The sequence below is a fragment of the Neolamprologus brichardi genome, chromosome 9, assembly GCF_056152115.1.
Source record: "Neolamprologus brichardi isolate AB-2024 chromosome 9, ASM5615211v1, whole genome shotgun sequence".
NCBI lineage: Eukaryota > Metazoa > Chordata > Actinopteri > Cichliformes > Cichlidae > Neolamprologus > Neolamprologus brichardi.
This window is the reverse complement of record NC_142112.1, coordinates 15,043,504-15,065,691: the sequence shown is the minus strand read 5'-3', so window position 1 is coordinate 15,065,691 and position 22,188 is coordinate 15,043,504. Positions and strand designations below refer to the sequence as shown.

At 40.3% G+C, this 22,188-nt stretch overlaps 1 protein-coding gene across 1 annotated transcript; it reads left to right on the top strand.

Moving 5' to 3' along the window:
• The first annotated feature begins 15,605 nt into the window (after nt 1-15,605).
• Nucleotides 15,606-17,180, top strand: LOC148101275 (uncharacterized). Its single transcript, XM_087845986.1, has 4 exons — nt 15,606-15,636; nt 16,128-16,486; nt 16,577-16,660; nt 16,926-17,180. Exons 1-4 carry the CDS (start codon nt 15,606-15,608, stop codon nt 17,178-17,180), a joined length of 729 nt encoding a protein of 242 aa, XP_087702112.1.
• Nucleotides 17,181-22,188: the final 5,008 nt, after the last annotated feature.

Sequence of the window (22,188 nt, the reverse complement as noted above, 5' to 3'; positions counted from 1 at the left end):
CCATTACTTTAGTGTCCATTTTAACTGCTCTTAAATTAGCAAAAAATAAATAAATTCAACACCAAATTCAGTTCGGTGGGTCTTTCATTTGGTCGTTCTTTGGTTTTTCAGTCAGTGGGTGAGTGATAGCAAGATTAAGTGGAAAGTGTCTATGTGAGTGGAAAGTTCTTCCCACTCACATAGATCATTTTTGCAAATGCATCCTCACACTAATTTGATCTCCAGGCGTTCAGTTGCACCTTTGTGTAAACCCCCAAAGCATCTTTTTAAGGTCAAAACAGGTTTTTCAAACTCTGACAAACCATTAAAAAAATCTGACACTGAATATCACGATGACCACTGACCACTCGTTTTGTCTTCATTAACTTTATTAAATGAAACAGTTTAAAAGTGGCAACTGAAATTACATCAATTGAACTCAGCATCTTTGAAAATGTTTTAAAATAAGCAAAATTATACCAATATTACATACAACTAATGACTTACATAATTAAGATCTTTGTGATCATGTGGAGAACATTTGGAGTTTATAAGGTAGCACATGGTAGCTTTCACCTTTGAAATGCACCTCTACATTGTAAAAGTCTCTGACACTAAAACACCCACATAAGTCAATGTAAACAATAGCAAGGCTAACGATCCACAACAACGCTCGTCATAAACCCACGGACACATGCATCTGGCCTCCTCTGGCTCATTCAGAATTAAAGAGACGCACCCAGTTCAGCCAGTGACCACTAAACATACGCTAATGTGTCTTTTAGAGTTCCTGTATCACACCCTGCTGCCTCTGATTAATTATCAGGTCAATGCAGACAGATGGCACCATGGCCATGAGAAATAAATAAAGGTTTCTGTGTTAACATATCTTGATTTGAAGTAATTTCAAAGACACAGAAGTCATATTATGTGCAGATGACACAAAGTTATTGTGGAAGTAACTTGGAACAACTTCTGAATGAACTAGAAAATGAATTGAACTGAATTCTCGGTTATTTCTATAATCAGTTAACACTGAGTCTGAGCAAAACAAAACTCATACTATTCAGGAGTCTGATAAATAACAAAGAATTAAAAAAGTAATTATGTTGAGGTTCATTAAAAGTAACTCGTTAAATGTACATATGTTTTGAAATCTCATGTTGTTATCTGGCTGTGCCATTACCATGGTGACGTGGACGCCATGGCAGGAAATACTTGGTGGACGCCTCTCCTTATATGTTCACTTTAAAAAAAAAAAAAAAGAAGTTGCAGCTCGACGCTCCTGTTAAAATAGAGGAAGTTTTTGGCTCAATCAAGTGTATGCGAGCGGTAAGGCCCCAGGCTCAGACAGATTTCCAGCTGAGTTGTTAAAAAAATTTAAAGACAAGCTAGCCCCTCTCCTTCTTGATCTATATAATGAATCTCTGAGAAAAGGCTGGCTGCCCCCCACTTTAACGAAGGCATCTATTTCAGTTTTACTGAAGAAAGGCAAAGAGCCTACGGCCTGTGAGTCCTACAGGCCCGTCTCTCCTAAATGTAGATTTTAAGATTTTGGCAAAACTGCTTGCAATTCGGCTCGAGGCCGTTCTCCCACAGATTATCTCAAAGGAACAGAATGCACACGTACGGTGCTAAGCACAATTTTTTCTGCTCATTGTCCCACGTCTCCTGAGGTGATCATTTCTCTAGGTGCAGAAAAGGCCTTTGATGGGGTTGAACGGGATTTAACTTTTTGCTGTACTGAATAGGTTTGGAAAAAGGTTTGTGTCTTGGACCAAACTTCTTTATACATCCCCTCAGGCTTCTGTCATCACCAACTCAGTTCGATCTGAGTATTTCCCACTATGCTGTGGCACTCGACAGGGATGTCCTCTTTCTCCCCTTCTCTTTGCTTTAGCCATAAAACCTCTTTCTGTTGCTCTGAAATCCCTCTCTTCCTTTCATGGAATTATCCGTGCAGGTGTTGAACTTAAGGTATCCCTGTACGCAGATGACCTTCTTTTGTATGCAGTTGACCCCATATGTAGTCTTCCTCCAATTTTATCTCTCTTGGAAAAATTCAGCTCTTTTTCTGGCTATAAAATTAATTTACTCAAGAGTAAATGTTACCCTGTAAAGCGTTAACACTTGAGCAGTCTGACATTCCTTTTAAGCCCAGCCCCTCGGGGTTTAGGTACTTTGGAATTAACATTACACGAACTTTGCCTTTACTGTTTTCTGAGAATTGTGCCCCCCTGGTCTCACAATTTGCATTAGATTTCCAGAGGTAGAATTCACCCCCACTGTCACTAATTGGCAGGATTAATATTATCAAAATGAATGTGCTACCCAGATTTCTCTTTTTATGTCAGTGTATCCCCCTTTTTCTGCCCAAACAGTTTTTAAGTCCCTGGACCAGATGGTTTCTTCTTTTTTGTGGAATGGAAGAGCCCCTAGACTGAGGCTCTCTTTATTACAACAGTTTACCTCTAATGGGGGTCTTTCCCTACCAAATTTTTTAATGTACTACTGGTCTTCACATATTCATAAGCTGACCTACTGGCTAAATTCACCTGACCTGATTTGGTGTAAACTTGAAATTCAATCAATTTTTCCATATTTTTTCACCAGCCTCCCTTATCTACTCATCACTGAATAGTGTTGCTTCAAATCCCGTAGTGCTCTCTACACTTAAGATATGGTTTCAGTTCAGGTCGCATTTTAAATTCATATCCCCCTCTACCAGATTACCATTGTTAAGGAATCATCTATTTCCCCCTGCCACTACCAACAGGGCCTATTTGACATGGCACGAAAGAGGCATAAAAACCATGAGAGCCCTTTACAAAGATGATGTCTTTCTTAGTTTCACAGAACTATCCTCAAAATGTAACCTACCTCCTTCTCACTTTTTTCTCTATTAGACTGTGTCTCATCACTGTTTCCAAATTTCCCAATTCTCCCTGCTGATCCATCATGGGTTGACCTTCTGGATGTTAGGCCTAATCAAAAATCACCTCTATCAAATATATATTGTATGCTTATGGTGACCAAATCTGATTCTTCAGGTAAAATCAGAACCGCCTGGGAGCGTGAATTAGGTGTTGAACTGTTTGAATCATGGTGGGATAAGGTGAATCTTATCATGCGTTCAGGTACACGATGTGCTAGGCTACAGCTTATACAGTTTAAAGTAATAAATAGAGTCAATTTCTCAAAATCCCGTTTATCTAAATTTTTTCCTTCAATTATAGACCAATGTGACAGATGTCACACCTCCCCTTGCAATCTAAGCCATATGTTTTTCTTCTGTCCAAGTTTGAACCAATTTTGGCTGATTTCTTTTCTGTACTTTCAGGGGTTTTTGGAAGTTAGATCCGAGAAGACCCTTTAATTGCCATATTTGGAGTTCCAAAGATCCCTCTTAATATAACTCCCCAGCAAACTAAGACCTTAGCTTTTTGTTCCCTTCTTGGTAGATGCTGTATTTTACTTCTTTGGAAATCTCCCACGTCTCCATCTGCATTGCAATTGCTTAATACTGTCCGGACATTCTTGAGGGTGGAGAAGATATCACTCACAGTGAAAGGTAGTTCTGAAAGATTTATCCACAAGTGGACACCCTTTGTGGAATATCTCAAATCTTTTCCTTAGAACAATGCAATTTACCCACCCTGCGACTAGATTGAAAAGAATTTGAAATGTACTCTTTTTTTAAGGTAGGCATAGGCACTGAAGAAGTTTTTTTTCCGGAAACCCACCATCAAAGTACCCATTGTCTCTGATGTCTGCAAATAAGAATAACCAGAACTCCAGACACTGGCTGTGAAGAAAATGCCACCAGTATTCAATTCTTTCATTGGAAGTACTTCCTCCCTCCAGGTAACTCTCAAAGGTGTCGTAAAGAGCCACGGGCACAAGGAAACACTGAAAGCATATAACATGGCCATTTTCAGTTCCAAGATCACCTCTTACAACTCTACACTGCTGCACCGCTTCTACGTAACACCCCCGATCACTTTCAGATTACTATTTGTTGTGTATGCATTAAGACAGGTTATTTTTCTCGACAAACCATCAACACTCTCATTGATTCAGATGCAATATGGTTTCAGTTTGCCGTAGGAGTACAGGTGCCAGATGAAGTTCAGCCCTTTTGAAAAATAGTTCGCCTTCGCCTGAGACGTCTTGTGTGCCTGAATGCCACCCCTCAGGGATCCAGCTCATTTATTGTTTTTTGATGATGAGTGAGTATAGGGGTGGGATTTAATAAGTTTTCTTCGTCCCACTCCTTTTTCAGGCAATTTTTCTTTTTTGTTTTGTGCATTTTATGTTCAATATAGGTATTTGTTGTGCCTGAAAATGAACAAATAAATGAAATGAAATGAAATTAACACCAAGCGCACATCCTCTTTCCTCACGCGTAGTCAATGTTCTCTGCATTTAGCATATATCCATCGGTACGCGTGAAGCTACCAGAGTACTGCAACTGGTTGTCAATGAATTCAACCAAGACTTCCAGGTCAGAGTACGCTTTTGTGACGCGTGTGTCCCCTAAGAACCTGCGCTAAGAACTCTCTTCAGATGTCTCTCACTTTTGTAAAACTTGTGTGTACTGCCAAGCACTGTTTTAATATATAAAGATATTAAAACCGAGAGTCCAATCTCAAAATTAAAATCTACTTACTTTTTAGCCTTTTTATTAAATACTCTTAAATTTAAAGACTTTGTTGACCTCAGAACTCAACACATAATTTATAAAGCAACAAACAAATCTTTGGCCAAAACATTTAGAACTTGATCAGGATAAAGACCAAATCATGATGACCTGAGAGAAATCCTTATGTTCAGCAAAGCTTCAGATGAGGATTTCTTCCACCTTGGTCTTGCCAGACCACATGCTGGTGGTTTTCACAAAGATTTAATAGACTTCCTACTCATCTGCAGTTTTCAACATGGAAGCTACATGCATGTTTTATCCTGTTTTACTGTTTTATTTCTTGTAGATTTTATCTTCTTGCCATTTAAATATAAAACAGAGGCGGCTTTGATAAGACTCAGTGAATCTCAGTTAAAATAAAACAATAAGAAACACATTAACATGTAATGTACATCTTTTTTTCCCCTCTTTTCCCCAGAGTTGGTGGGGCAGATGAAGGCTCGAGTAGCAGACTGATAAAGTCAACTTTTTATATATATTGTAAATGTTGCAGTCAGTGCCATCCATTTTCTTCCAACAAATGACGACTTTGCTATGATTAAATACTGTCTGCTTTTTTGTTTTGCTTTCATTGAGTCTCTAACATCATAATTTACAATATTTGATAGGATGTTAAAAAGTGAAAGTCGTGAAATCTTGTGTTTAGCCTCTGACCCAGAATGTCACAGCAGAAATGGAGACTCATCAGACCAGGAAACATTTCTCCAATCTCTTATTGTCTAATATTTGTGAGTCTGTTTCCTCAGTTTGCTGTTCTTAGCTGAAAGCTGTTGTAGCCATTGTGGTCTTCTACTGCTTCTAGCCCATGTGCTTCAAGTTCTGATATGTTGTGCTCTCAGTGATGGTCTTCTGTATAGTTTGCTTTAAATGAGTGGTTATTTTTAGTCTCTGCTGCCTTTCTATCAGCATGAAGTCATCTGGTCTTTCTCCTTTGACCTCTGACATCAAGAAGCTCGTTTCACTCAGAGAAGTGCTGCTCACTAGATGTATCGCGGCGTTTTACATTCTTTTGTGCACTTTACATTAGTTTCTGTAATTTCTTCTCTTTGATTCACCACTCACTCTTTCAAGTTGTTTTCTATCTCGGTGAATCACTGAGATTTAAAGAAGGTTCCACACAAGCCCTGATCCAGTCCTAAATGTTGTGGGTCAAAGATTTGGTTGTTGCTTTATAAATTATGTGTAGAGTTCTGAGGTCAGTCAAGCCTTTAAATTTAAGAGTATTTAATTAAAAGGCAGAAAAGTGGGTTTGGTTTATTATCCTAATTCTATGTTATTTATCATCAGTTTATTAATGATATAATTTGTTTGACTCCCAAATAGTATGAGATTTGTTTTGCTCAGATTCAGTGTTAAATCATTATAGAAAAACCAAGTCTTCAATTTCTTAAATTCATTTTCTAGTAGATGTCTGGGAAGGTTCCCAGTTATCCAGGTCATCGTAGTCTAAGGATTTTAGAAAGAAAATGACCTTTTTAGTTGCTTGCAGACTTTTCACCTCTCATCTGATAGGCTTTTTCAGTTCAAAGTGGTAGAGAGTCACAGATTTAATCCATATAGTGTTGCCCAAAGAGGGACAATAGACCCCATAACGATCCTCTACCTAGTCACACAAGCCAAGGTGTGAAAACGGGTGTAGGTCATATTCAGCCAAGGTTTCAGGTGAACTCATTTCACCTCAACTTCATTCAGAAGTTTCAAGTTACTTCCAGAATAACTTTGTGTCATCTGCAAACAATATGACTTCTGTGTCTTTGAAATTACTTCAAATCAAGACATGTTAACACAAACACTTTTACCCGAATTTACCTCATGGCCCTGGTGCCATCTGTCTGCATTGACTTGATAATTAATCAGAGGTAGCAGGGTGTGATACAGGAACTCTAAAAGACACATTAGCGTATGTTTAGTGGTCACTGGGTGAACTGGGTGCGTCTCGAATTCGGAATGAGCCAGAGGGCGCCAGATGCGTTGATGTGGGTCGTTAGCCTTGCTTTTGTTGACCTTGGCTTATGTGGGTGATTTAATTTCACTTTTCACACATTTAGAGGTGCTTTTCAAAGAAAGGGTAAACTACCATTTGCTACCTTATGAACTCTGTAATGTTCTCCACATGATTACAAAGATCTAAATTAGAGGTGTAAGACATTATTTGTATGTAATATTGGTATAATTTGGCTTATTTTAAAACATTTTATAAATATCAGGTTTTAATACTAATACAGATTTTGTTTAAAATATATTTACAGAGCAGCTGTATTTGCTTTGATACATTTGAAATTATAAACTATGTGCACAAATCTCCTGATAATAGAAAGTAAATTAATCATCGGTGCAAAGATCAAACTGGTTGCTTGTCTGAAACAAACAGAGCAGGAAGTTAAATCAATTCAATTCAATTTTATTTATATAGCGCCAAATCACAACAAATGTCGCCTCAAGGCGCTTCATAGATACAGAGAAAAGCCCAACAATCATATGACCCCCTATGAGCAAGCACTTTGGCGACAGTGGGAAGGAAAAACTCCCTTTTAACAGGAAGAAACCTCCGGCAGAACCAGGCTCAGGGAGGGGCGGCCATCTGCTGCGAACGGTTGGGGTGAGAGAAGGAAGACAGGATAAAAGACATGCTGTGGAAGAGAGACAGAGATTAATAACAGATATGATTCAATACAGAGAGGTCTATTAACACATAGTGAGTGAGAAAGGTGACTAGAAAGGAAAAACTCAATGCATCATGGGAATCCCCCGGCAGCCTACATCTATTGCAGCATAACTAAGGGAGGATTCAGGGTCACCTGGTCCAGCCCTAACTATATGCTTTAGCAAAAAGGAAAGTTTTAAGCCTAATCTTAAAAGTAGAGATAGTGTCTGTCTCCCGAATCCAAACTGGAAGCTGGTTCCACAGAAGAGGGGCCTGAAAACTGAAGGCTCTCCCTCCCATTCTACTTTTAAATACTCTAGGAACAACAAGTAGGCCTGCAGAGTGGGAGCGAAGTGCTCTAATAGGGTGATATGGTACTACAAGGTCATTAAGATAAGATGGGGCCTGATTATTTAAGACCTTGTATGTGAGGAGCAGGATTTTGAATTCAATTTTGGATTTAACAGGAAGCCAATGAAGGGAAGCCAAAACAGGAGAAATATGCTCTCTCTTTCTAGTCCCTGTCAGTACTCTTGCTGCAGCATTTTGGATTAACTGAAGGCTTTTCAGTGAGTTTTTTGGACATCCTGATAATAATGAATTGCAGTAGTCCAGCCTGGAAGTAATAAATGCATGAACTAGTTTTTCAGCGTCACTCTGAGACAGGATATTTCTAATTTTAGAGATGTTGCGCAAATGGAAGAACGCAGTCTTACATATTTGTTTAATATGTGCGTTGAAGGACCTATCCTGGTCAAAAATGACTCCAAGGTTCCTCACAGTGTTACTGGAGGCCAAGGTAATGCCATCCAGAGTAAGAATCTGGTTAGATACCATATTTCTAAGCTTTTCAGCGCCGAGTACAATGACCTCAGTTTTATCTGAGTTAAGAAGCAGAAAGTTAGTGGCCATCCAAGTCTTTATGTCTTTAAGACATTTCTGCAGTTTAACTAATTGGTGTGTGTTATCTGGCTTCATGGACAGATAGAGCTGGGTGTCATCTGCATAGCAGTGAAAATGTATGCTATGTCTTCTAATGATGCTGCCTAGGGGAAGCATGTATAATGTAAACAGAATTGGTCCTAGCACTGAACCCTGTGGAACTCCATAATTAACCTCAGTGTGTGAAGAGGACTCTCCATTTACATGCACAAATTGGAGTCTATTAGATAGATATGATACAAACCACTGCAGTGCAATACCTGTAATACCTACAGCATGTTCTAATCGCTCTAATAGGATATTATGGTCAACAGTATCGAATGCTGCACTAAGGTCAAGAAGGACAAGCACAGAGATGAGTCCACTGTCAGAGGCCATAAGAAGATCATTTGTAACCTTCACTAAAGCTGTTTCTGTGCTGTGATGAACTCTGAAACCTGACTGAAACTCTTCAAATAAACCATTCCTCTGCAGATGATCTGTTAGCTGTTTGACAACTACTCTTTCAAGGATTTTTGATATGAAAGGAAGGTTGGAGATTGGCCTATAATTAGCTAAGACTGCTGGGTCTAGAGATGGCTTTTTGAGTAAAGGTTTAACTGCAGCCACCTTGAAGGCCTGTGGTACATAGACGATTATTAGAGATAGGTTGATCATATTTAAGATCGAAGAATTAATCAATGGCAGGACTTCTTTGAGCAGTTTTGTAGGAATGGGGTCTAAAAGACACGTTGATGGTTTGGAGGAAGTAATTATTGAAGTTAACTCAGAAAGATCAATTGGAGAAAAAGAGTAACTTAACATCAATGGAACTAAGAGTAGCTGTAGATAATATTACATCTGTGGGATGATTATTGGTAATTTTTTCTCTAATGATAAAAATTTTATTTGTGAAGAAGTTCATGAAGTCATCACTAGTTAACGTTAAAGGGATGGTTGGCTCAAAAGAGCTCTGACTTTTTGTCAGCCTGGCTACAGTGCTGAAGAGAAACCTGGGGTTGTTCTTATTTTCTTCAATCAGTGATGAGTAGTAAGCTGTTCTGGCTTTGCGGAGGGCTTTCTTATAAAGCAACAAACTATTTCTCCAGGCTAAATGATGATCCTCTAAATTTGTGACACGCCATTTCCTCTCCAGATTACAAGTCATCTGCTTTAGGGTACGTGTTTGAGAATTATACCACGGGGTCAGGTACTTCTGATTAGAGACCTTAGTTTTCACTGGAGCTACAGTATCCAGAGTCGTACGTAGTGAGGAGGTGAAATTATTAACAAGATAATCGACCTCTGTTGGGGTAGCGTTCAGATAGCTGCTCTGCTCTGTGTTGGTACAGGGCATTGACGATGATAACAGTGGCTGGATTATATTCTTAAACTTAGTTACAGCGCTTTCAGAAAGACATCTACTTTGATAAAGTCCACTCTCCACTGCTGCGTAATCAATTATTGTAAATGTAAATGTTATCAAGAAATGATCAGACAGGAGAGGGTTTTCAGGAAACACTGTTAAATGTTCAGTTTCTATGCCATATATTAAAACAAGATCTAGAGTGTGATTAAAGTGGTGGGTGGGTTCTTTTACATTTTGAGAGAAACCAATTGAGTCTAACGACAGATTAAATGCCATGTTGAGGCTGTCATTTTTAGCATCAACATGGATGTTAAAATCACCCACAATAATTATTTTATCTGAGCTCAGAACTAAATTAGATATAAAGTCTGAGAAATCAGACAGAAACTCTGTGTAAGGCCCAGGTGGACGATAGATGATAACAAGTAAGACTGGTGTCTGAGTTTCACAGCTGGGGTGGACAATGTTAAGCATCAGGCTTTCAAATGAATTAAAAGTCTGTCTTGGTCTTTCATTAATTAATAGACTGGTGTGAAAAATTGCTGCCACACCGCCCCCTCGACCTGTGCTTCGAGATTTCTGGTAGTTAGAATGACTCGGGGGTGTTGATTCATTTAAACTAACATAATCATCCTGCTGCAACCAGGTTTCTGTAAGGCAGAGTAAATCAATTTGTTGATCAATTATTAATTCATGTACTAACAGAGACTTGGAGGAGAGAGACCTAATATTTAATAATCCACATTTCACTGTTTTACTCTTTGGTTCAGATGTGGATACTGTATTGACATGAAAGCAGAACAATCTAAACTCATTAGATTTGTTTGTTTTATTAAATAAATTTTTCACATTATATAGACCACCTCATTTCGTTTTAAACACATGATTAACTATGCAGACCTTGATAAATTGACTTAATTTCACTTGCCACTTTCAGACACTCATTTATTAAAGTTAATAAAGACAAAATGAGTGGTCAGCGGTCATTGTGATATTCTGTGCCACATTTGTGAATAGTTTGCATGAGTACAAAAACCATTTTTGCCTCAACAAGCTGCTGTGGGGTTTTACACAGAGGTGTAACTGAACGGCTGCAGGTCAAATTAGCGTGAGGATGTTTTTGCAAAAATGTTCTATGTGAGTGGAAAGTTCTTTCTAATACTGAGTTAATTGATGCAAAACATGCAGTGAGTTCATTTCAGTAATTAGCTGCTAAGTGCTGCTCAAACATGAGCACACCAGTGAGGGAGCCAGTGATGTCCTCACCAAAATATTTCTTTCAAAGTCACCAATACATTTATCTGCAACGGCAGCACGGTGGCACGGTGGTTAGCACTGTTGCCGCACAGCAAGAAGGTCCTGAGTTCAATTCCAACATCAGGCCGGGGTCTTTCTGTGTGGAGTTTGCATGTCCTCCCCGTGTTTGCGTGGGTTCCCTCCGGGCACTCTGGCTTCCTCCCACCATCCAAAGACATGCAGCTTGTGGGGATAGGTTAATTGGATAATCCAAATTGTGTGAATGTGCGAATGAGTGTGAGTGCGAATGGTTGTCTGTCCCTGTGTGTTGGCCCTGCGACAGACTGGCGTCCTGTCCAGGGTGTACCCCGCCTCTCGCCCTATGACAGCTGGGATAGGCTCCAGCGCCCCCCGCGACCCTGAAAAGGATAAGCGGAAGCGAATGGATGGACTTTTCCTCCAATGAGGACCAGTGTTGGGACTAACGCGTTATTAAGTAACGCGTTACAGTAACTACGTTATTATTGTGGTAACGAGCACGGTAACTAGTTATTATGCCAAAATCAGGAACGCGTTAGTGGTTACTGGGATTTAGATAGGGTCGTTACTCGTTACTTCGTGTGGTGGCTATCGCGGAGCTTCCACAGATTCAATAACATTAGCAAGTGGTGGAGGCAGCAGGTGGATGAGGGAAAGGGGACGCAGAAGGAAAAGAGACCCGAGGCGGCCGCCGGTCCAAGTGTGAACTGAACTTCAGGTAAGAAGTTATGACCTGCAGTCTATCTGGGTCAGATATAAACCAAGTTTAGGTGGAGTTTATTTTCGTTATTCTGACTTTTTCCATACTGCGTACTAGCTAGCATGACGGAGTTTCTATACAGCTGGGTGGGTGCTATGAAGTTAAGGATGTTGAACTTTATTTTGTTCATAAATTATTAGAGTTGCCAACCTTCCCGTCTGGTATTCAGAGAAAATATTACGCCTTTCTTATTGAGGTGAAAAGGAACAGTTTGTCCCGTAATTCAGCTACAATGAAAAAAGACACAAAGCTGAGTTATTCTGTGTTTGCTGCACAGCTGCCTCTTCTTCTTTCATTCTCTCCCCTCTCTCTCCTGTTTCTACTTCAATCATGAAAACTGATCAATGATCAGCTGATCGGCTCTCTTGTTTGTTTATCGCCCACTTTGCGCCAGAAAGAGGAAACCAGCCGATGTCGCGTTAAACAACAGCAGCACGTTTAAGCTTGATCAGTTGTTGTTAGAATTTATTTAATATTAATTTCTAGTATCAGCTGATGTTTGCTGGAGCCACAGCTGCAAAAAAGCTGCTGGTCATGATGTCGGTTTGGTTATCTGGTGAGAGGGAAACATGAAGATGAAACCAGGAGATGTCCTTACTGAATCATCAGAGCTGAACAGGTGATGGAGAAACAAGTTCATCTTTTAGGTGACATAAATGAGTTGAAGGGAAGTTATGAACTGTTTCTGAGAGACAGATAACCCCAGGATCCTTTTTTAGGTAGCTGACAGCTGGTAACTGTGCAGGTGCGGATCTAGCAAAGTTTTGCCAGGGGGGCCAGGTAGGGCATTAAAAGGGAGAGGGGGGCACAAAGAAATAATTTTCTTTCTTATTCTCATTTAAAATGTCTCGCTTTTAAAAAAATAATTATCTGAATCTTACAACAAAGGATTGATAGATTGATGCATATATACCATCAAAACAGTGTACATCACTGTCACAACAGCATTTGTTTTCATTCAAAGGCTTTATGATTTTTCCTAAAATGGTGGGCCAGTCTCTAGTCAAAATGCCCGGGCCGATTTTTTGTCCCCGTCCAGCCCTGTATGCAGCTCATCTGCAGTCTGGTGTTACCTACATCTTCCTATTCAGAAGGCAGAATTTCTGAGTTCTGAGTACAATCAAAGCACCACGACTGCAGTTTTTGTGTTGGATGTAAAAGGCGCACATGACGCTGTGACGTAGGCTAGAATCATGGAAGCAGTCAATGACGGTCCAGGCGTGGGATTTCTCTCGTGGAAATATGCACATTATCTTTTCCTTTCTATTGGTAGGTGGCACAGTGCACTTGTGGCAGGTAAGCAAGCTAGAGGACTGGCAAAGTTATGGAAGCAACACATTAACAAGAGAATTCGGAGTAAAACCAAAGTTACTTTCCCTAGTAACTAGTTACTTTGAAAGTAACGAGTAACTTGAAGTAACTGAGTTACTTTTGATAGAACTAGTAATGTAACTAAGTTACTATTTTAAAGTAACTTACCCAACACTGATGAGGACACTGGTAGAATGAAATACTGCTTCTGTTAAATACTGTTAAAGACTTAGAAATCTCGCTGTGTCATGTCACACCCACCAACCAAAAGGAAGAGTTTGACCTGTTTTGAGCTCAAGTCTCTCATCACAGGCTGATGTGTGCTTCCTCCTACACACTGACACAGCTGGTGGATGTAGTTCAGTAGAAAGAAAACAGTTCCTACATTAAAATGTTAATAAAAGCAAAAAAACCAGACTTTGCAGCTGAGGAAAACCTTTGTTACTCGGAGAAACGCATCAAATCCATCTTGTTCCGATTTACTGTAGAGACTTATTTACAAAATTGGGAAAAGGAGAAGCCCCTCACCCCACACTTCAAGCCAGCTTTAGTAGAGATTCTGTACCCAGGTTGGAGATCACACTTTGTCATTTCTTGAAGTACCAGTGCTTAAAAGATAAAATAAATTTAGGCATTAAGTGTTTCATATTTTATAAAGTGTGAGGTGGAAGGATTTGGTAAAGCTCATTTGTATGGCTGCTTTCTAACTGTACTTTCTTTTTCCAGACCTGAGAAACAGCATTTTAAAGAAATGATGCCAGTTGGTAGAAACAGCCTGACTGGTTGTAAAGAGACTCACAAAAGAAGAAGCTCAATCCTGCACATTCTTGCCCACACCCACAAACGTCCTTAAAAGCCCAGGAGAATTGCTCTTACCGTATTTTCGCAACTATAAGGCGCACATAAAAGCCTTAGATTTTCTTTAAAAAGTGCGGCGCGCCCTATAGTGCAGTGCGCCCTTTGTGTGTTGTAAGGAGGACGTAGTAGAGAACACCATGAGAACGTTAAAGGGTGAAGTGTGGGCGTTGATTGTATATACACCGGGACAATCGCACATAAAAAGGACAGGTGTGTGCGTTATACGGAACATCGTTGTTTTAACAACTCTGAAAATGGCAAAGAGCTTATGAAGCACAGTTTAAACTGAAGGCCATCAGCTACGCTGAGGAAAATGGAAATCGAGCAGCCGCGAAAGAATTTAAGATTAATGAATCGATGGTTCGCAAGTGGAGGAACCTGGAAAACAAGCTCCGACAGGTCAAGAAGACGCAGCTGAGTTTCCGCAGACATAAGGCGAGATGGCCCAAGTTGGAGGAAAGACTCGAGCAGTGGATCAACGAGCAAAGAACGTGTGGGAGAAGCGTTTCGACGGTCACCATTCGACTAAAAGCAGTTTCACTAGCAGAAGAAATGAAAATTGAACATTTCCAAGGAGGTCCGTCTTGGTGCTTTTGTTTCATGAAACTGTGCCATTTTTCCATCCGGACCAGGACTACGGTAGCGGAGCAACTTCCAGCGGATTATAATGAAAAGCTGGCCATCTTCCGCTCCTACTGCAGCAAACACATCGCCGACAAACACATCCAGCCCAGCCACATCACTAACATGGACGAGGTGCCGCTCACTTTCGACATCCCGGTGAGTCACAATGTGGAGAAGAAGGGGACCAGCACGGTAGCGATACACACAACGGGGCACGAAAAGTCTTCTTTTACTGTTGTGCTTGGCTGCCATGCTAATGCACAGAAACTGCCGCCTATGGTGATTTTTAAGAGAAAGACTTTGCCTAAAGAGAAGTTTCCAGCAGGAATCATAATTAAGGCAAATGAAAAGGGCTGGATGGATGAGGAAATGATGAAAGAGTGGCTGAGGGAGGTGTATGTAAAGAGACCAGGTGGTTTTTTCCACACATCACCATCGCTATTGATCTGTGACTCTATGCGTGCCCATCTCACAGCCGATGTGAAAAAACAAGTGAAACAAATGAACTGTGAGCTTGCGGTCATTCCGGGAGGCCTGACAAAGGAACTCCAACCGCTGGACATTGGTGTGAACCGGCCGTTCAACCTAAGGCTGCGAGTGGCGTGGGAGCGATGGATGACCGATGGAGACCACAGTTTCACTAAGAGTGGAAGGCAGCGCCGGGCGAGTTACGCCACAATTTGCGAATGGATTGTAGATGCTTGGGCTAACATGTCTGCTGGCACTGTTGTTCGAGCTTTCGCAAAAGCTGGCATCATTTCCGAGGAGCCGCACGGAACGGAAAGTGACTCTGAAGGTGAAGAAAGTGAACCTGGAATGTTTGATGGAGATTTAGCGCAGCTGTTCAATTCAGACACAGAGGACTTCGATGGGTTTGATTGATGACAATTACCGGTAATAAAAATGTTAGTACCAAACTCAGTTTTGCTCCCGCTTCATTTTTTAAATACGCACACTTGTATGCGCCCTATAATCAGGTGCACCTTACGTGTGTGTTAAATACAGTAATGGCACACATAACTGAGACTGCGCCTTTTAGTACGGTGCGTCTTATGGTCGTGAAAATACGGTAAGTCTTAATTCACCTTCCTGCTTGGTTTGGAGCTCTTTCATCAGAGATACTTTCTCCAGCTTTCCTGTTTCAATCCCTGGGATTTCAAAGATGGAAGATTATGGGATGCACTTTTCTCCAGGTATGTACTCAGCATTGTTGCTCAGTGAGCTAATATGAATAGAGTTGGCTAACCTCTAAGACAACTTGCAAAATTACTCTTTCACTCTGTGTTGTGAGTCCTGATGGCAGAAGTCACCATTTCTCCCTCCACAGCTGAACAGAGTCCACGTTAAATCCTTTTTGGTTTTAAAGAATGTACAAATACCCGACTTCTTTTTTTTCTACTTTGTGGGAAACTTTTGTGTTTAAGATTCATTGTGTTGATGCTCAGTCATCAGGTAAGTAAATCCCTGAAGGTTGATTCAGTTCAACTGGATGTAATGTTTTCAATGGGAGAAATGTTTTGTGACTTCTTCAGTCTGAGACCTTTTGGGATTTAAGACTCATCAATTTAACTTTTGTTTATTTTTTCTGTTAGAAAGTCAGTCGTGCCAAAACATATCAGCAACTGACCCATGTGGACCATATAGACTTGTTCTTACTTGGCCTCTTGTGTCTTTACCCTCACAGACTCGTGGAGTTCAGGCAGCGGCCCTGAAGGGAGTCTTTCCTTGGAAGAACTCGCTACATGGGCGGAGACTGCTCTAAAAATGGAGATGATCAACAAAACCTTTGCTACCTCTGAGGCAGTTTCCAGCTCTGTCTCAGAGCAGAAACAAGATTTTGCTGTCCCAAGAAGCCGGGGTGGCAACATCACTGCCACTCTGGACCATCCCAGCACTGCTCCAGAGAAACCTAAAGGAAAGGCCCGGGTGGTGTTCACAGAGAGACAGTTGGATATTCTTGTCCATCAGTTTAATTTGAAATGTTACTATGAGCCAAGAGAGATGAAAGAGTTGGCAGAGATGACAGGACTGACCTACAAACAGGTGAGTGTTTCTCAACTTACTAGAATCTAAGAAATTGAATTTTGGGTCCATTGTACTCATGAAATGTTTTCTGTTTTCTTCCATCTTTAGGTAAAAACTTGGTTTCAAAACAGATGGAGTAAGTTTAGGAGGAGGTCACATCCTCAGCATGTGAATCAGGGCGTCCCACTTCATGTAAGTATCTCCTATTATTGAAAAGCACTGTTTCTGCTTTCTGTCATTATCTGGGGAATTGACTGTATTTAAAAAAGTGTAATGCCAATAATTTAAAACAACTATTCTCATTTTACTGAAAATCCTCTTGTCCCCTTCAGTTTCAGGGAGAGAGACATCTATTATTAAAAAGCATTGTTTCTGATTCTGTCATTATCTGGGGAATTGATTGAAGTATTCTTGAAGTGTTCTTATTTTACTGACAGTCCACCTGTCTGTGATTCAGTTTCAGGGAGAGGGACAGCCCCCATTCAGGCAGCAGTACACCGAGCACCAGGAGGTAAACTCAATCTCAAATGGTGTAAACCATCAGGGCCCCTATCATCATGCTGTGGACAGTTTTGCTCCTGGACGTCAATGGACCTTCCCCAACTCGCCCCAGATGTTTGGCTGGTCGATGCCACCAGGCAACGGCCAGTATGAATTTAACCCTGCTGCTGGTATGAATGTACATGAAGAATACAATATGCCTTTTGTATGAGAAACTGTAAATAAAATATTTACACCCATTCAAAACTGAACTTTCTCCCCCCCTCCCCCTCTTTATTTATAGAGTTTTTAACATGTAAGTTGACATATCAGGCCCAATAAAGCAAGTACCACAGATACAAAGATATATCTCAATACAGATTAGGCCATTAAAGTTAGGATGATAACAAATAAAAGGGGGAAAAACACACAGAGAACAAAACAAAAGAAAAAGCAAAGAACCCCCCCCCCAGAACCAGAACAAAAGAAAACCCCATGGTACTAAAGTTTAGTCTGTTGGAAGTGTTTTCAATGAACTGAAGTAAATAATAAAAGGCTGCCACATCTGTGAGAACTTATTAACATTTCCTCTGAGTCTGAATTTTATTTTCTCCACTTTTAAAAAGAACATAACATCTTCCAGCCAACGTGATCGGGCTGGAGGGTGATGAGCTTTCCAACACAGCAAAATTCTACGTCGTGCCAGCAGTGAAGTGAACAAAACATCCAGCTTTTTATGACTAAGGTTTAGGGTGGCATCTTCAGAAACACCAGAAACACCGAACTAGTGGGCATGGTATGAGTGTAACGCTCAAAACATCAGAGAACACTTCAAAATTAAAAGTCCAGTATAACTTAAGTAGCGGGCAGGCAAAAAAAACAAAACAAAACAAAACAAAAAACAGGCGATGGATCTGTTGCACAGGTCAGGAATGCTGGGGTATATTTTAGACAATCTAGATGTTGAGAAGTGTAATCTGTATACCGTCTTAAACTGAATAAGGGAGAGTCTTGCACATGAGGCTGAAGTATGAATTTTGTCAATTATTTTGTCCCAGTAACCTTCCCCAAACGTAAGACCCAGTTCCTTTTTCCAACTCAAAGCATTTATTTGGTTGAGTAATTGCCCGATGCCATAATTAAAGTATATACTTGTGATATTAGAGCCTTACTGTGAGGCTTCAACTGGAATAAGTCTTCCCACCAAGGCTTGAGAGGCTGACTTGGAAACTCTGGCAAGATAGAAGATGCACAGTGTCTTATTTTAAAGTAGCAGAAGAAATGATACAAGGGCAAATCATACAAAGAACAAAGGTCACTAAAGCTGAGAAAAATGTTATCTTTAAAAAAAGTCATAAAAACATTTGATACCTTTTCTTGCGCATATGTAAAAGGAGGAGTCCACCAACGATGGGGGGGAAGAGGTAGTTGTTGCAGATTAGGGTCAGAGCAGAAGCAGAGACTGAATTGATACCATATTTTTAGAGAGCCAATTACAACAGGGTTGTCTGTGAATCGTAACAGGGAAACAGGAAGGGATGAAAATAATAGTGCTTAGAGTGAGAAAGAAAAACACGATTGAGTCTCAAGGCAACACAAAGTAGCTTGAGGATCATTCAGCCAATAGGTATACTTTTCAATGTTGGCTGCCCAATAATAAAACATCAAGTTGGGCAGAGCAAGACCCCCACTGAGCTTAACCTGTTGTAGTGAGGTCATACAAATCCTGGGGGTCTTGTTTGCCCATATAAAAGATGAAACCATTCGATTCACAGATATGAAAAAGGATTTAGGTAAAAACAGTGGGATACACTGAAAAAGATAAAGAAATTTGGGTAGAATATTCATTTTTATAATATTAATCCTGCCAAGAAGTGATACAGGAAGGTTTGCCCTCCTTTGAAAAGACAACTGTACATAGGTCAGCAAAGGGTTAAAATTTGATGTTTGCAAAGCTTTAAATGAACTGGTAATATGCACTCCTAGATATCTAAAGCCTGAAGAAGCCAGTTGGAAATCAAAATCGGTTTGCTAAAGCTCTTGTGCAGCTGGGTTTATGGGAAAACATTCACTTTTTTGTATATTAATCTTGTACCCAGAGAAAGAGCCAAAATGTAGAAGTATTGTCATTATAGAGGATAAATGAATTGTTGGATTTGTAACATATAGTAATAAGTCACCTGCATATAAAGCAACCCTATGTTCCGTACCAACACAAATAACCCCTTGAAACAGAGGAGAGGTTCTGAAAGCCACAGACAGAGGCTCTATTGCTAAAGTGAAAAGTAAAGGTGAGAGTAAAATACTCTGAAACCAGTGTTAGTACAAACAGATGCCAGTGGCGTAGTATATAAAAGATGAATCCAAGATATAAAATTGTTACCAAAACCAAATTTCCTCCAGACTCCAAAAAGATACTCCCATTATACTCGATCGAATGCTTTTTCAGCATCCAATGAGCTTACCACCTCATAACGGTGCTATGATTTTTGGAATATATTATATTAAGAAGGGACCGTATACTAAAAAAAGGAATGTCTTCCTTTAATATAGCCTGTCTGTTCGTCTGATATAATAGAAGGGAGAACTCTTTCCAAACGGGTTGCTAGCAGTTCGGATAAGATTTTAAAGTCTACATTAAGAAGACTTATTGGTCGATAGGAGCTACAATAGGTAGGATCCTTTCCTTCTTTATGCAGTATGAGATAGAAGCCTGTCTTAGTGTCTGAGGGAGAGAGCCTTGTTTCAATGACTCCTTTGTTAAGAAACTGGTTCATATCTGTGGAATTGGAGGGGAACTATGATGCATACAGAGCACTATAAAATGACTCAAAAATTGAGTTGATTTCAGTTGGATCAGAAGTCAAAGTTCCCGATTCATTTTTAATTTGCAAAATTTGGCGAGATGCCAATTGGTGACGTAGCTGGTGGGCTAGCACACGAGAGGCTTTATTACCATGTTCATAATAGTTGCCACGGGACCGTAATATCAATTGCTCTGCATCAGGCGTCGACAGGAGACTGAACTCCGAATGCAGGTTAAGATGCTGCTTATACATTTCAGTTGAGGGAGTTTGAGCGTGTTGCCGGTCTAGAGCTTGAATTTTGGCAGAAAGTTCATTTTGCTTAGCTTTCTTTGATTTAGATAGGTGAGATAAATAGGAAATTATTTGGCCTCTGAGGTAAGCTTTAAGTGTTTCCCATAGTAGAGAATTTGAGATTTCCTCTAAAACATTCGTAGTTAAGAAACCATCAATTGCAGATGAGATATAGTCACAGAAAGCTGAATCAGGCAAGAGTAGAGAATTCAACCTCCATGGATGCTGAGGTCTATAGCCAGGGGACAATACCATATGCAGGACTAATGGAGCATGATCAGATATAACAATTGGAATATATTCAGAGTTGCAAACTTTAGAAGCCATGGAGACATTTATAAAAAAGTAATCGATGCGAGAATATGTGTGATGAACATTTGAAAAAAGGAATATTCTCTGGCTTGGGGATTAAAAAAACCTCCAAGGATCAATGTATCCATTTTGGGTCATAAAGTGTGAGAAAGCCCTGGACATAGCAGATGATGCTTTAGAGCCAGTGGCAGATTTGACTAAAGCTGGGTCAATAACGCAGTTTAAATCACCTTGAAGATCAGGAGGTGCGTCTTTAAGTCAGGAATCATCCTCAAAAGATTATTAGCAAACACAGCATTGTCAAAGTTTGGGGCATAGACGTTCACTAAGACAACTGGGTTATTCATGAGGGTTCCTACAACAATTAGATATTGTCCATTTTTGTCAGCAATCTCCGTCTGGCCACCACAGAAAGCTTAACAGATCTGAGTCATCTCTTTGTACTCTGACCTGATAAAACATGGATTCAATGTCTACCATGAGCACCACAGGTTCTTTTCGGAACCTAGTTATGACCTCAACTAGCAAGCTAATGAGAACTGGGCCTTTCAGAAGTTGTCCATTCAGAGACACTCCCTGAAATGAAGCACCACAATCAAAGACAACTCGCAACTACTTCTTCTGTGGGTGATGCACCCCATGATGTGGAATGTACCACAATCCTCCATCACAGCGATCAAATTCTTCAGCAGGCACCTTCTCTGCATACCCTTTAGAAATGATTTCAGTCATAAAACTGGTGTAATCGACATGAAATGAACCATCCCTAATAAACTTCCGTTTAAGGCTCATAGCTCGCTGTTCTACAGCCTTCCTATTATTTGGCATTTTTACCCGATTGCACTCAAAAGGTAAACCAATGGTGTAATGACCATCAACCAACTTAACAGAGTCCATCACTGACTTCATAAACTGCTGATCTTCTCTAGACAAAGCAAACTGCTCATCCTGAATACATTCGGGAAAATCAGCCTTCATTTGACGTTCCCACAGCTCATCCAATCTTGCCACGGAAATGCTTGTCAGTCTTACAATCCTCTCTGAGAGGACCATTCACCGTCCAACCCAGCATAGTTTTTACTGCATAGGGACCTCCATCCTGACTTCTAACAACATCCCATGGCTCTAAAACCTTGGGCACATTGGTCCCGATCAACAGGTCTACCCCGGAATTTATCTCCAGTATCTTAATATGGCGCAAATGTGGCCATCTATTGAGATCTTCCTGTCGGGGAATATTACATTGATGAACAGGCATGCTTTTCTGAGTAAATAAGTCAGGCAAGTCACAGTAGTGATCTAAATCCAAACCAGCTACTTCCAAATCTGAAACAATATAACTACTGACCATTTTCTCCTGACCCATTGTCCCCAAAAGAATGCCAGTTTTCCTTTCTGAAAGATTTAGCCTATTCATGAGCCCTTCAGTACAAAATGAAGCTGAACTCCCAGGATCTAGAAAAGCATAGGTTATCAGTGACCGATTACCTTTCTTGGACTTCACTCTAACTGGTATTACGGATAGAGCACTATTTTGGTCACCGGCCCCAGTAACACCACTGCTTTGCACCGCACATGAAGGACCTTCATCTGGTGGTTCTCCCCCTCCTATATTTGCACTGAAAGACTTTCCCTCTGCTTGGAGTGGATATGTAAGAGTGTGGGGTGTTTCTGTTTACAGACTTTACACAAGAGATGTTTCCTACAGTCCTTGCTTCTGTACCCAATGCGCAGACAACTAAAACACACCATTCTCTTTCAAAAAAGATAATCTTTCACAGTGCAACTTTCTTTCAAATGAAGGACACAAATCCAACATATGCCCTGTTC

Bases quoted from the DNA above. Each gene is read 5' to 3' on its own strand.
- LOC148101275 (XM_087845986.1), top strand. From the start codon at position 15,606: ATGGAAGATTATGGGATGCACTTTTCTCCAG. The intron at 15,637-16,127 runs GTATGTACTCAG...TTACCCTCACAG, and splicing joins TGGGATGCACTTTTCTCCAG to ACTCGTGGAGTTCAGGCAGC. The intron at 16,487-16,576 runs GTGAGTGTTTCT...TTCCATCTTTAG, and splicing joins CAGGACTGACCTACAAACAG to GTAAAAACTTGGTTTCAAAA.